Source organism: Lagopus muta, chromosome 3 (genome assembly GCF_023343835.1).
Source record: "Lagopus muta isolate bLagMut1 chromosome 3, bLagMut1 primary, whole genome shotgun sequence".
Classification (NCBI taxonomy): Eukaryota; Metazoa; Chordata; class Aves; order Galliformes; family Phasianidae; genus Lagopus; species Lagopus muta.
In genome coordinates, this window is record NC_064435.1 from 39232310 (window position 1) to 39247095 (window position 14786).

The 14786-nt window shown below is 34.0% G+C and overlaps 1 protein-coding gene across 3 annotated transcripts in view; it reads left to right on the forward strand.

Moving 5' to 3' along the window:
• The window catches only part of RB1CC1 (RB1 inducible coiled-coil 1), a 71527-nt gene that overhangs the window by 22099 nt on the left and 34642 nt on the right, over positions 1-14786 (forward strand). For 2 of the 3 annotated variants that reach the window (XM_048939113.1, XM_048939114.1), the window contains exons 6-9: positions 4626-4828; positions 5848-6283; positions 9505-9675; positions 13784-13968. In XM_048939113.1, the coding sequence (XP_048795070.1) occupies positions 4626-4828; positions 5848-6283; positions 9505-9675; positions 13784-13968 (995 nt within the window). Of the gene's footprint in view, positions 1-867; positions 923-4625; positions 4829-5847; positions 6284-9504; positions 9676-13783; positions 13969-14786 lie in introns of all 3 variants that reach the window. The other variant, XM_048939115.1, reaches the window with a different exon arrangement.

The window sequence follows — 14786 nt, forward strand, 5'->3', positions numbered from 1 at the left end:
GTCCAAACTTATTGTAACTTCGATTATTGATCAGTCTGACCATCTTTTAATATAATTGAGCTGGCTATGGTTAAAATATAACAGCATTTAAGATTAGATGTGTTTTGGTTGGCCTTTGTGACCAAGCTGTTTGATAAATCACCAGTCAGGAGAGGGGAAAAAAAGCTTGAATAACTTGGAATCAAGTTAGTAGAAGCTACTGCCTGCCTTGTACCCCGCTTTGTTTCACTGGCTGTTACATCAGCTTCTCATATCCTTTTCAGTGCTAAATGGTCACTTGACTTCTTGCAGCCTGCTTTTAGGATTACTGCCAAGAGCTAGTGAAAAAAGGACTAAGAAAATGTCACTAAGCTATGAATAGCTTGGTTCTGTATTGTGCTGATGGAAAAAATACCTTATGAATGTGTAATTAGCCATGAACTGTATGGACAAATGTCCAAAGGACACTGTTGCTGAAATTGACAGATTTTAAAAGGGGGTGGAATATCAGCTGACTAATGAAAGAAGAGAAATTGCCATGAGATCTCAAGTCTCCCTCACAAATCAGCTGTTGCAATTACAAGTTATAAAATTGAGAAGTGATTAGTCTAGTAGGATTATTGTTGTTTTTGGATGTGTATGAAAAGAGATATTGGCAATTAAGATATTGGTTACCTTTTCTGGAAGCACTTATCTTCTACTGTATTGTGTGAATGTGTGTAATTACACTTTGAGGAATCCTTTGTTGTGACCTGAGGTTGATTTTTGTTGCTGTTGTCCACTTTTTTTTCTTGATGCTGATGACTTAAACCTCTAAGGAGTCCTTTTTACAGAATTCCAGACAGATGGCAATAGAGGACTTTGATGACTTGTTTCCTTTTATCACAGGGTTGTAGAGAATGGAAAGAACCCTGCATTTCCTGAGAACTTTTGTTCTGTAGAGGTAAGTCCAAAGAGCACTTAAGACAACTGGACCTTCCCAAGATTTACTCTTTTCCATTCAGTTGAGCAAAATTAGGATGGCAAGATGCAAAGACAAAGTCTTGAAATTAATGAGAAATTAACTTCACAATGTTTTAGCTTAGATCATAGGAGGAAATAATAAAGTAAAAATTCTGTTAAAACATCCAGACAACGTTTAAGAAATCTTTCTAGTGGGCTTGTGAGTTTCTTGACAAACACAAAAGTGAAGATGCTTTTATTTACTCTTTGACATAAATGGCCAGGTTGTGTTTGTCTAGTCTTGTCTCAGTAGTGGTGCATTTTTGAGGTCCACATTCCAGCAGCATGGTGAAACTGTCAGTATTGTAGGTGTGCCTGAGTAAAATGGACATAGCTGTGCAAGGCAACTAGTTTTGGTTTTTATTTATTTTTTAATTCACCGTGAATCCCTGGGTTTCTCTAAATTACTTCTGAGTTGATCTGTGAAAAATCAATGACAAAGCATGCCAGTTGCTAGGCAGGCTTCACTTTTCTGTGCTGGAGCTGGCAATTTTGCTGAGAAGTGTTAATTAAAAAAAAAACAAAAAAAAAAAAACTTGTAGGGCTATGTTTATATGTCTGACATAGTTTGAGTTTTTAGACATTAGTTTGTATGCCTGACATAATTCAGTTTTAAAACGTTATTAATTTAGGAAGGAACTATTTCTGTGTGCAGATACACTGATTGTGAAGTAGATTGTTCTCCTAATGTAGCTTGAGGATGTCTTCCCTTAAAATCAGTGTGTGGAAAAGTCAGGGAAAATAGGCCCAATCACTTGTTGCTGCATTCTGTAGTGATGACATGATAACAAAGATACATCTATGAAGGTTTCTCTTTTTTTTTTTTTCTTAACTTCTTCTGAGCTACTGTGGAAACATTTAATTATCTCAGAATCATTCTTATGATTGCACTCATAATGGAATTTTTTGTTTTAATATTTGTCTTCAACGTAGAACAAAGAGCTGTGGCTCACCTCACACTGAAAAAGAATTTGGTTAAATAGTTAGATAATATTGGATGATATTTTTATATAGCATTTCCTAGGCATATCTCTGTTATGTGACAGATCTTGACAGTTAAGCTCATGTGTTATGTGGTTTCAAAAAATTATTAATTTGCTTCTGGGGGAAATACTGTTTAGTCTTTCACTTTTCTGGGACTCAGCTCTTTGACTTGGGTGAACTCAGATAAATCATTACAGGTCAGACTGGTGGGTAAAAATTATCAGTACTTCATTGTCTCTGGTTGTCTGTAAAGTAATGTAAAAAATGTAACATACCAGACAGTCTCAGTTGTAATGTTGTTTTTTTTTCCTACAAAAATGTTGTAACTTGCAACATCTCTTTTCACTTTTAAGTATTGTGTTGTGAAAACAACTTTGCTAAAACTAATCTTAAATTGACAACACTTAGGTTCTCCAGGGGGCATTGAGAATGACATAGAAAACTTAATAGGACAAAGCTAACTTAACAACTTCTTACTCCTATTTTGAATAATATAAATATATCTAGCTTAAAAACTCATAAATAAAGCCTGAGTTGAAAGTACATCTCGGGGCAGTATCTCATCTTCCTAAGCCTAGTGTAAGCATTTCCTCATTACACAGTTGATTTGTGCAATGCCGAGTCAATTTGTCCAAGGGAAAATAGAACCAACAAAGGCTTCTACCCAGGGCTTTTAAAGAAATATTTTTGTTTTGTGATGAGATAAATCCAGTCTTTATTTTCTAAATCATGCTGTGGTAGTCATTTGAGGGTACTGCTGCATATAAGACATATAAGACTTTATGGTCAGTGTAGGCTTTATAGATTGTTTTTGTCTTCAAACTAACATGTGGTTCTGCATGTGCTCTTGCCTTTGGGATTCTTGCCAATAGCTTGATTGAATTTAGGAAGGGAATAGTTTGTGGATTGGAAGTAGAATGCTCATTTACGTTCACAAGGCACACATTAGAACGCAATGGATAAATATAATAAATATAGTTGTCTTTTCAGCTTCTTGTTTTTGGTATATCTTCAAGTATATCTTTTGGCAAAATAATCTATTCTTCTGGTTCTCAATATGATAATTAAGACAATATATTCTTTTTTTCATCTGCTGCAGAAATTGCATTTGAGAAATTTGTTCAAGGTTTATTTTAATTCTTCAAGTTTTCAGTATCACACTAGTTTACATGTATGTGTTTAAATTGTATAGAAGGACTAGATACAGCACTGACATCCACAAGTCATTATCTAGAGACTAACTGTGTGCTGTTCAAGTTGTGTTACTACTTTTTTGACTTAGGAAGTGAGAGCTATGCTGCAAATAAAATAAATGTTCTCAAGCTTCCTGTCACACGTGCTGAAGGTGAACAGAGTTCAGAAAACAAGACGTAGCATCTTGCTGAAGTAATAAAGATTTGTAGTAGATTTTGATTTCCTTGGAGTTTCATGTATAAATGGTTGTGTATGTGTTGTTTACCCGCTGATTGCTGATACCAGTAATTTGAAGGGCAATGGAATCTTGTGATGCTGCTGGAGAAAAGGCTTGGATCTTCAAATTTGTTTTTAGAGGCTTCTTATTAGGTATTGTTCATATTCTGAAATATTCAGATAAAGAACTCTGCTGTTTTGTTATTTGTTTCGGGAAGACAAGTGTTATTGTTGGATTTGAAAATACTGTATGTTAAGCATATGTGCTGCTAACTATGTGCTCATAAGCAAACATTGTGTAATAGAGTCATAGGTTTGGGTTTTAGTACTGCTTTTTCACTGAATTTAAATAACTTGTTTCTCCATGCATAGTTTCTCACATGTACTAAAGCAAAAGAAAAATGTGCATTCAGTTTAGTTCAGCAACATGAACAAGCTGCATAAAGTTGTAGGATTTCCTTTCTTGGAAGGTAGAATGAGAAGAATATTTCCAATATATGTTGTTGATAAAGTGTTGAGCTGAAGGATTTATTATGATATCTGTTTTGTTTTCTCATTTGGTGGTTGGGAAGTAGCACTAGCGGATGAGGGTGGCAATCTGTTTTCTTAGTAAACTTTATATAGATTTTCTACTAATAGTTAGAAATCTAGAGTTGAACACAAGAAGCATTGCTATTAGTGCAATTTTAACAGGATAATATATACTGTATCAAGGACTGTGTTGAATTACTACCTAACTTATCAGCATCTCTCTCTGCGTCTGATGCACTGTGCTTCTGCTGGCTGATGCTGCAATTCTTTGTCTTGTTCTGAGTTTCTGTTTGGCTCATTAGTAGATTTCTCCTTAATCGACCTTGTTTACTGACTCTGGATTACTACAGATGTAATTATGAATTATGCGTGCACTGAGTAACATATATTGGCAGCATTTAATTTCATGAGGTTTGATGTTATGGTGTTTTTTTTTCTTTTTGCAACTGCAACTTTAATCTGCTTCTTCATAAGAAAAATAATTCTCAGTAAATGATTATTAATTACTCTATCTTCTGATTTTTTTTTTAATCTTTTTTTCTTAAAGAGTAAGGAAAGTTTTGTTGTTCTTGGTTGAAACTTACATGTCACATTTTATCACTTTTTATCTTAATATTTTCTTGGCCTCTAACTTTTCAATGATAGCAATATAAAACATCACAAATCTATCTAGAGTGACTTGCATTTTTTTTTTCTTGGATTTTTTTTTTTTTTGGCAGGAAATGTACGAAGTTGCCAAGAAGCTTTGCTCGTTTTGTGAAGGTCTGGTACACGATGAACATCTTCAGCATCAAGGCTGGGCTGCCATAATGGCCAACTTGGAAGACTGTACATACTCTTATCAAAAGCTGCTTTTCAAGTTTGAAAATGTATATTCAAGCTATTTGCAGTCCATAGAAGATATTAAGTTGAAACTTACACAGTAGGTTTGCTGTTAAACTTCAGTCTGTCTCCAAAGCTACTTTTTTGTGTGTGTTGTATATCTCTTGCTGGTTCTAATTAATCAGGCACGTAGTTGATTATGTTTCTGAAAATATTCTTTCTGTTGTATATTAGTCATTTTTAATGGACATTTTTCATTGCTTTCATCAGTGCTTAAAATCACTACTGAGTTATTGGGAAAATGATGTTCATTAATGAACAGCTGTTTAAGAGCTGGAGTCCTTCCAAATGTGCACTAGAAACGTCTAGATAATTTAACACATAATTTAGACATTAAACAATATTTTGACTACATAGTTGTACTTCTGAATTAATTCTGAATGGACTTATACATTAAGAATGATGATTTATGTTGCGAATTTGCAGCTATTTTTAATGCAGAATTTTGTTATATACACTTTGAATGTGTGTGTATATATGTATACTTAAATTCTGCAAATTCTGTATGTTACTTGAAGGAAAATATTTGACATCTTTCTTGACATTATAGTATTATGATATTTCTCTGAGTTATGTACCTAATAGAATGTCAGGTACTTAAAGAAATAAAATATAAATCCAGTTTACTTTTTAAAGTGGGGGGAAAAAAAAAAAGATGAACTCCATTGCTTTTAACAAATATATAGAAACTATTCAAACTCTGCAGATGTATTCAGCCAGAGGGCACTCGTCTTTGCTGGTAAGCATTGGTGCGTACCCATGCAGAATGCAAACATGAGTCCCAAGTGCATGTTTAAAATGTGAGCACGCGTCTGTTTGTCAAATGTTGTGGGTTTTGTTTTGTTTTTTTGTCATTGCATTGTACTCTGAAGATTATATTCTGCAGTGGAAGAGAGCAGAAATTGCAACTTCTTATGAAGTTGATATTAAACGTGGTACTTTGAAAGGATAGTCAGCAAATTCATTTTGAATATAAATAACACATTAGTTATGAGTGGTTTGTGTCAGTTTTTGTAATTGGATACTGACGGCTTTTTGTTTTCACCCTTTTTAAAAAAGCTTGGGTTCTGCTGTCTCTGTCATGGCCAAGATACCACTGCTGGAGTGCCTAACAAGACATAGTTACAGGGAGTGTTTAGGAAGATTGGATTCATCAGCAGAGCATGGAGTGGCGGAAAGTGAAGAAACTGAGCATGGGAAATCTTCTGAACTGGTGCTTTATTCTGATGTATCTAAAGTGAACAATAAATCAATGTTAGCATCATTTTGCAAGTCAGTTGAACATTCAGCTTTAGAAGGCACAAATCCCGAAAATGTAAAAGACGATAAGGAGTCTGGTCAAAATACTACTGTCCAGGACAATGAAACATCAGTAGAACTGAAAGATGATGATCAGCCTTCCTTCAATGTGTCTTTATTAGACTGGATAAATGTTCAAGACAGACCTAATGATGTTGAATCACTGGTCAGAAAATGTTTTGATTCTATGAGCAGGGTAAGTTAATAATTTTGTTTACACTCAAATTATATTGGGAATTTGCTGTGGAATTTTTTTTTTGTTTATTTTCCAAATGCCAGTTCTTTTGAAGTGATTCAGCTGTCTGTAGTTTATTGTTTCTCAAATAACTTTCTGACGGAGACCAAAAAAAGAGTGAGGGTGGAGGAAATACTTTGAATGGGTTCTGAAATTTTAGGAATTTGATCTTTAAGAAAATTTGTCATTTTGCAATGAATGCTCATTATCTTAGTATGTTTTTTGTTTGCTTTTGGCCCAAAGTAGCCATTCTTTATGATTAGCCAGTGGCTTCTTTTAAAAAAAGCGACTTCAGATCTTAGTTGATTGTGTTCTTATGCTTACAGTGAAATATTCATGGACCGAACTCAATATTATTCTAAGAAATACTTAAGTAATTATTAAAATATAGGTCAAATTCATGTGCTTGTGATTTTGTTTGAATACCATATATATGTGTGTATTTATATATATATGCATATGTATTATTCATCAGTCGATAGAGATGTGCTTACAAGAGCATAGTATATTGTTGTATTTCTGTGGGGAAAAGAAGAAAAATTACTCATATTCTTTCCAAATGTCTTCTAATCATTGTAACCTTTTACTTTGAAATTCCCTCCTATCTTTCTGCGCTCGTTCCTTTCACTATGGCTTATATGTCTTAAATAGTTTAACTTTGTTTGCATGTGTATAATATTATTGCAACTCAGTATAGCTATAAAAAAGAAAATAAATTTTATTGTCTTGGACACTTTATTTGCTTTTTAAGGTAAGTCTAGAAGACTCTCTCAGTTATGTCTGAGCCCCTGTTATAAGGAACATTATCATGTAATTGGTTTTGCACATTGATTTTGATGAGTTCTACTTTAAAAGTAATGGTCTATCTCTTAAAAATCAGTGTCTTGAGAGAGGTATTAAACAGTCCTTCAAATAAATTATATTAGTGATACTAAAGTAACAAAAATGAACAACAACAAAAAATCATTATCGTACGTTGTTTGGATCAGCTTCTAGTCTTATCTGTCACATGCCAGATATAAAGAAGAGATTATCTTGCAACTGTGTGCTTTTCTGTCCTTGCTTTTCTTATCCAAGACTAGTTAGAAACCCTTTGTTTCAATTATTACAATTGTTCTGTAATATAAGTTGCTATTTTGGGGGGGAAGGGGATTGCTCCTGCTCCTTTGTTTTCTTGTATAATTAGAATTGGAAGGCAGAAATGATGTTCAGGATATTCAGACTATGCGTGAAACAAGTAATGGTGATTCAGTCTTGAACTGTTTTGGTTCACAAGAACCCGAAAGCTTCCAAGTCATATGACAGTCCCTAGTTTTCCTTAGGAAAGCATTAATATGGTTTTTTGATGGTAGCACAAAGGATTTAGTCTTTATCTGCCATTGATTTAGAATTAGTTAAAAAACAGAATTGGCCTATTTAGATGAAAAGGAAAAGAAAAAATTACAAAATATCTGAAATACAATTGTTCTCTTAGCATCTACTTGAAATGACTCTTTGAAGTAGGAAATAAGACTATAAAACCAGTAATTCTGTTCTTTTTCTTGTTCTCTACCTGCCCTTCTTTGAAAAATGAACTGTACTAATGGCATGTGATTACAATTGATGACCTGAATTCAGTTTCAAGTAATATTTTTATTAAAATGTAAGGCATTAGAGTGTGAAGCTTATATCTTTGACAGTAGCAGTCTTGATAGAATTGGTGTGTTGCAGAGCACTGTTAGGTATGTGATTCTTCTAGCCTCTAGGCATTTGAACAGTGATGCTTCTGATTGCAGAAACAGAGGCTGCAATAAAAGCAGAGGGTAAGTAGGAGCTAACCAGATGTTATGAAGCACTTAACAGAAACAATTTAAGTAGAAAGAGAGAAGACTTAAAGATGAGGAGAACAATATTATCTATTTAGTAGTGAAAGTAGAGCAGAATGCTATCTATGCAATTAGGTAAAAGGTGGGGAAAAAAAAAAGAATGGATGGGAGAAATAAATTACAGGGTGAAATAAAAGGAACAGGTTTTCTTTATAAAGGAAATAAATGGGATAAATCATGCTTTTTATGGTGATTTTAAAGGGAAGGAAAAAAGAAAACATGGTCTTCAGTATTTTTTTTTTCTCTAGTAAGAAACTGTTCAGGTAGCTGCAGTTCATACTTGGAAGAGAACAAAATTCATAATATGATGAAAAGAAACTTCAGAAGTTTTGAGAAAACTTTGGGGATTTTGTAAATTAAATTTATTTCTTATGAAAAATTCTGGAATTACCAGGCTTTTGTATTTTCTCTGGTAGTATTTTAGTGTAGTCATGTTAGTACTGATACCATGTAAGTGACCTCTTTTCTGAGAGTTACTGGGCTCTTGTGGTGTGGGTTGATGTAAAAACTTCATGCTGATGCAAGAAGCTAGTATTAAGACTGTGTGGATGACCTCAGAAGACTGTATCCTTTCCATTAGATTCTCATGTAATAAGGTCTTTATTTCGCTACTTCTGTAGTGAAACTTGAAGAATTACCCCTACTATAGCTTCTGTGTAGCTTCTCATGCCAGTTTTTTTCCATGGATAATGGATCACAAAGGAATATGCTGAAATAATTTTCTAAAATGTGTTTTTATTAACAAAAATATCAGTAAAAATATTACAAGTGTGCTTTCTCTGTAGTTTGTGTTCCAGCTACTAGTACTGGTCTGCTTATCTATGAAGCTATCAAAAATATTTGCTCAGTAGGGAAATAACAGTGGGTCTTGCAACTCTTTGTTCTGCCCTTCCTATTAGACTTCCCACTGAGTCATGTTTATCTTTCTTTCTGAATGTGGCTGAATGGATTCTTTTCCACTGTAAACTGTTCAATGGTTTTAATTGCCCCTGTCCACTCCTCATCCCTTCTCCTTGCCAGAACTGGATTTGTGTGCTAGTCTATGTTTGTATGCTATTTGTATGCTAAGTCTAGTTGGAATACTTCAAATAAATTGATGTGGTGACTTGGGATATTCTATACCACCCAGTCTTACTGCTTCTGAAACAAATGAAAGATGTAGGCATAGGGTGTCTGATTCAAACAAAAATACTGGTGAAAATAGTATTGGTAACTAGATAATAGTGAAGGTAAAAATAATAAAGTTATAAAAATTCATGTAGTTATTTAGCATTATCTTTCAGAACAACAAGTGCACTTATTTATTTGTTTTTCCAGCTTGATCCAAGGATCATCCAGCCCTTTTTGGCAGAATGTCGACAAACTATTGCCAAACTAGATAATCAGAACATGAAGGCTATTAAAGGCCTTGAGGATAGGCTCTATGCATTGGATCAAATGATAGCAAGTTGCAGCAGACTGGTAAATGAACAAAAAGAACTTGCTCAGGTAATGTATACATATGTGCGTGTGAGACACTGGAAGATGTTAACTTTTGATATATGCATGGTGATAAAAATTATAATGAAACAATTACAGATTGTCGTGCAGGATTTTCATTATTCGTAATAATTAGAGATTTAGATATTGGTAATTTTTAATCTGATATTTTCTGTATGATTTTTGTATTTTTTTAAAATACTTTGGAGTATTTTTCTGTTTGGTTTTTTTTTAACTGAAAAGTTGAGACTCTACTATTATACGCCAGTAGTTAGAGAAGGAGTTGTGACCTTCAGTTTTCAATTGTGGAGGGATTTATTGTTATCCTTGTGGCTTAGAAATAGAGAAACGATTAGAAAATCAGAACTTGTGAGATGAACAGACTCCCTTTCCCTTTTGAATGAAACACTGCACTGTTTAACAGTGGAGCCTGTGTTCTAGTAATTTCAGCGACTGAGTCTAGGAGTAAGTTTGTGTTAAATCTCAGTCTTGTGTAAGTGCTTATGTTGTAGCCAGCTTCTAAATACAATGGACATTTCACATAATGGAAAAGATAGTATTCTATCTCTCTACATGGTTGTCCAGTGTTACTGATTGTGGTCTTCGCTGGATTTCAGTTTTCACTTGAATGAGAAGTCTGTCTCAAGCTTACCAATTTGTCTTGAGTGAGATGCCTAAGAGTCCCTTGAAAAGATTTATAAATACTTCTGTGTATTTTGGTTTTGTAACTTTTGAAATTTTACCAGAGTTGTGACTTTCAATTTGCTTAATCTTTTCTAAACTGTGTACTCATTTTTATAAATGACGTATGGTGGTGTTTTTTTTCTCAGAATGGTGAGATAGAACGGGAGATCATTTGTTTTTCTGAAGCTTCAATGAGTTGAATACTTGTGATTAAACCACTGATGAAGTATGCTACATGGTAGCATTTTCATATATGCTGTTCATGTATGTTGGAAAAGGAAGCATTTTCAGACCAGTTCTAACAGGTCATTGATTTTAATTTCTTAAGGTCTTATTATTTGGTCTACAATATTTAATGCAGTTGTTTAGATACTGTTTGAAAAAAGCAAGCACATTTAAGATACCAGAGCTAGTATCATGTTACTCATTCTAGTGATGGTCAGCATAGAAATCTAGAAAGAAGGGCTAAGTGCAAGGGTTTACTTCAAAAAATATAGATGAAGACATGAGTGTTCTTTAAAGCTGTTAATATTAGTGGTACTGGAAAAAAAAATTACTTTATGTTATACCTCTAAACAGTGAACCATTTCTGTTCATAAAGGGAACAGCAAGTTGATATACTTTATGGAACAAGGATTAGAAACATCTAAATGGTAATCCTAGTGGCAGTATGTGTATTGGAAGCTGCAGGCTTGTTTTTCCAGGCTGGAAGAAGCTGGTGTTTCATTTGAGTTGACTTTCTACTCCAAGTTCAATTTTATTACTGAAACAACAAACTTAGCTCACAGAACAGTCCATGTGCTGCTAGAAGGCTTCACTGCTTAGATAACTTGCTCATCCATGGACGTGCCTTAAGGGTTGTTTTTTCTTTTTTTTTGATATGATTTTCAATGAACTGACCATTAAGCACGCTTTCATATGAAAAATGACTTGGTGATTAAGTGTTAGGAACCGCTAACATTTACTGGAGAAATCTATTTTGTTCAATTCAAAACTTATTTTCTACGAAATCTGGAATTTGTATCATAAACATATTTAATTATGATCAGTAGGTGGCATTACTTACAAAAGTACTTTTCTAGAAAATTTGGAATTCCTTCAGTCTTTCAATCTAATTCTACTCAGTAGCTTGTCCTTTACATTTTCTTGCATGTATTTTTGTGTTGTATTTTTTCCGAATTTTCGCTATTGGTAGTGCAGCTTTTAAAAACATGATTACATCAAAATTCACTTCCAAGAACTAGGTTCATAGAAGTGTTATCCTATGAGAACTGTTAACCACAGTCAACACATTGATTTTTCATATGACTTTCTTGATTCTGGGGTAGTTCTATTTCACTTCAAGTAAGTCTAAAATGTTAAGTATTCTTGTTTCTTATTTGATTTTGAAGTAGCAATTGAGTAAATAAATAAAAGCATTATCATACCTGTTTCTCAGCACCTTTCTTAGTTTACCTGTGACAGTCACATCATGAACCCTTTCATCTTCTCATGGCTAGAAAAGCAAGAACTTGCGAGAACAATTGATTACTTGCATCTTAGTTTTCTCCCACATTTATTTTCCTTTTTTTTTTTTTTTGTCATTTTATGTTTTTGACTACTAGCATGTAATAGGAATTTGAATTTGAAACGTACTTTAAAACATACTCCATCGGGACAGAATATCTTCTGCAGTTTCAAATTTACAAATAGTCTTTTGGCACTAAGAGTAAAGTTGTACCTGACTTTACTGCCTCTTCTGTGTATGTCTATATATGTTATGTTCTGTAATCAGCATTCTAGAACATATTTAGATATGTGTTAGGTGGTCCATCTTCCCTATTCTGCCCCCCTTCCCCTTTTATGGATTGCCTGTACAACATATATGTACAACGAACAACAGATAATTCCTTACCCTGCTCAGCACCTAGTTACAAATAAACATCTGGCTGTACTTACTGTCTACTGTAAAGTTTATTCCTCACCCTCCTACGTTTTCATGTTTTCTGCTGGATCATGAAACAAGGAAAGTTCAGAGCAAATGTTGAAAATTTGAGTCTTATTAGCCCTTCTCACTGCGAATAGGACTAACTAGAAGACAATTTGCCTTATTATAGGTTTTTCCCAGCCTTGGCTGTCTGATCTTTCTCCTTCAGCTTTTTAGCTCACATCCTCTGCTTGGTCTCCATAAATGTTCAGCAAGTGTCAGTGAGTGTAAATGGGTACCATTTTTTTTTCTGAATGAGGAAATTGAATTCCACACCTTTGCTTCATATGCACTTCTGTGTCAGATGTCATTCTGTCAGACTGCCCCCCTGCTGCCATCTGTTGCACAGCATCAAAGTGTAATCAGATATTTATTGCATGGTTCAACCCCTGCTGCTATACTAGCAACATTGGCCTCTGATATTGTAGGCCAACATAATAAAATAGGAGGCATTACTTTTGGTGTAGTCCTCATATTACCAATACAGTTTGCAACATCATAATTCTTTTGTAGTCAGCTGGACAACTGGAACTGGATGACTGTTTCAGAGAATCTCTGTTGCTGTCTAGGTTCCAAAGAAAATGACGGTTATAATGGTCTTTTGTCTTTGCTTGCATCATGGGTACCCAAGGTGAATTTCTCATTCACATAATGAGTACTTCTGCGTTAAAAAAAAGTTTCAGTAATTATTACACTCAAACTTTCTCTGAAACGTATATTCTATAGAATACAGGAGAGCTAATGCCAGATATTTACTTTTTGAAAAGATTAAGGGCAAGTTTAAATCGGTTATTCTAATGTTTCAATACTGGGCATCCTTAATTGTCATTGTGTGTATTTGTTTTGCTGTTCTTATGGTTATACATTCAATGATGCATAAAGAAATTCAGTAATTTGTCTTAAGTGGGATTTATGTGGCTGAAAATGTAGTAACAATTATGATGTACTGCTAATCGATCCAGGAGATAATAACTGAAGATAATGTTTGAGTTTGTACGTGTGTTCATAGGGAAGAGAGAGGAAAGTAGAAGAATTTTGATATTCAGAAGGTAGATAATTTAGCCCGCAGTAATACTGAACATGTTACAATGCTAAGTCTTCAGTATGCTTGAATTTACCAAGCTGGCTGTTGAAGTCAGACTGATGGTTCATTGCCTCAGTATTGGTATCTATTTCTTTCTGCTGCATTAAATTTATAATCTTTCACTGAATTCAGTTTGTTGTGTTAAGGTCTCATAAGGTTGTGATAGTAATATTTGGAGAAGAAAATGTAAGATCAGATGTATTTGAATTGGATTATAGAATGAAAAGAATGCATGTTGGACAGTGACTTCACAATGTATGATTCTGTTAGCTCCCAAATATTTACAGGAAGTTTTAATAAACTCATTCATACAGAGAAGATGATCGCTTCAGTGCCTTTTTGCTGTCACAAAGATTTTTTAACATATGTCTTTTCTTTTCCAGGGATTTTTGGCTAATCAGAAGAGAGCTGAGAACTTGAAAGATCCTTCTGTGCTACCTGATTTGTGTTTGAGTCATGCAAATCAGTTGATGATTATGTTAACTAATCACAGAAAGCTGTTAGACATTAAACAGAAATGTACCACTGCCAAGCAGGAGCTTGCGAATAATCTACAAGTCAGACTAAAGTAAGTTACAACTGTTCAACTTGATATTGTGAATTCCATTTGTATTGAGGATTTTAAAAGTATTTTATAAGGAGATTTTCATTAATGCATAGAGCTTTTTCTAAATGAAAGAGAAAATAGAAGTTGGATAAACTTTTGAAACTTGCATTTGCTTATCAAATCATTTCTAAGTGTGAAATAAAATTTTAAGAGAAAAATTTCTTAGGCGTTTGTATGACCTTCATATCAGTAAAACAGTATCCTCAAACCTGCCTCCTCCATCAACCTCAGAAGCCATCAATGTCTTATTTAAAATTTAACTGATAATTATATGAATGTTTTCATAGGGCAGTAGCAAGCATATGAAAAATACTTGTCAGTAGCTTATGATCATATCAAAGCAAGAAAGGCATGCTGTTAGTTTGTGATTTACTAGCAGTTAATGAAAAATAATTATACTAACTTTATAAAAAAAAAAAGTAGTATTTTTCATGTGAGCATCGTTGCTGTGTGACACAGCCAGTAATTATTATGTATTGCTCAGTGATAAAGTTTTTCACACTACTAAACTATTTCAAGCTACTAAACAACTCAAATTTTAATGTTATGTCAGATGTGTAGGGAACATACACAGTATAATAATTTTGTTTAAATAGTTCTATTTGTGTCAGCAATTAATAATTAAGCAATATTAATGGAAGGTCTGGAAGGCGAAGCACATGAGAAGAGGGTGAGATGCCTTGTTCAGAGCAGGAGAGATAAGGGGAGCCCTCATGGCTGCTGCAGCTCCTCACAGGGAGCGGAGGGCAACCTTGAGCTCTGCTCTCTGTGACAGTGAC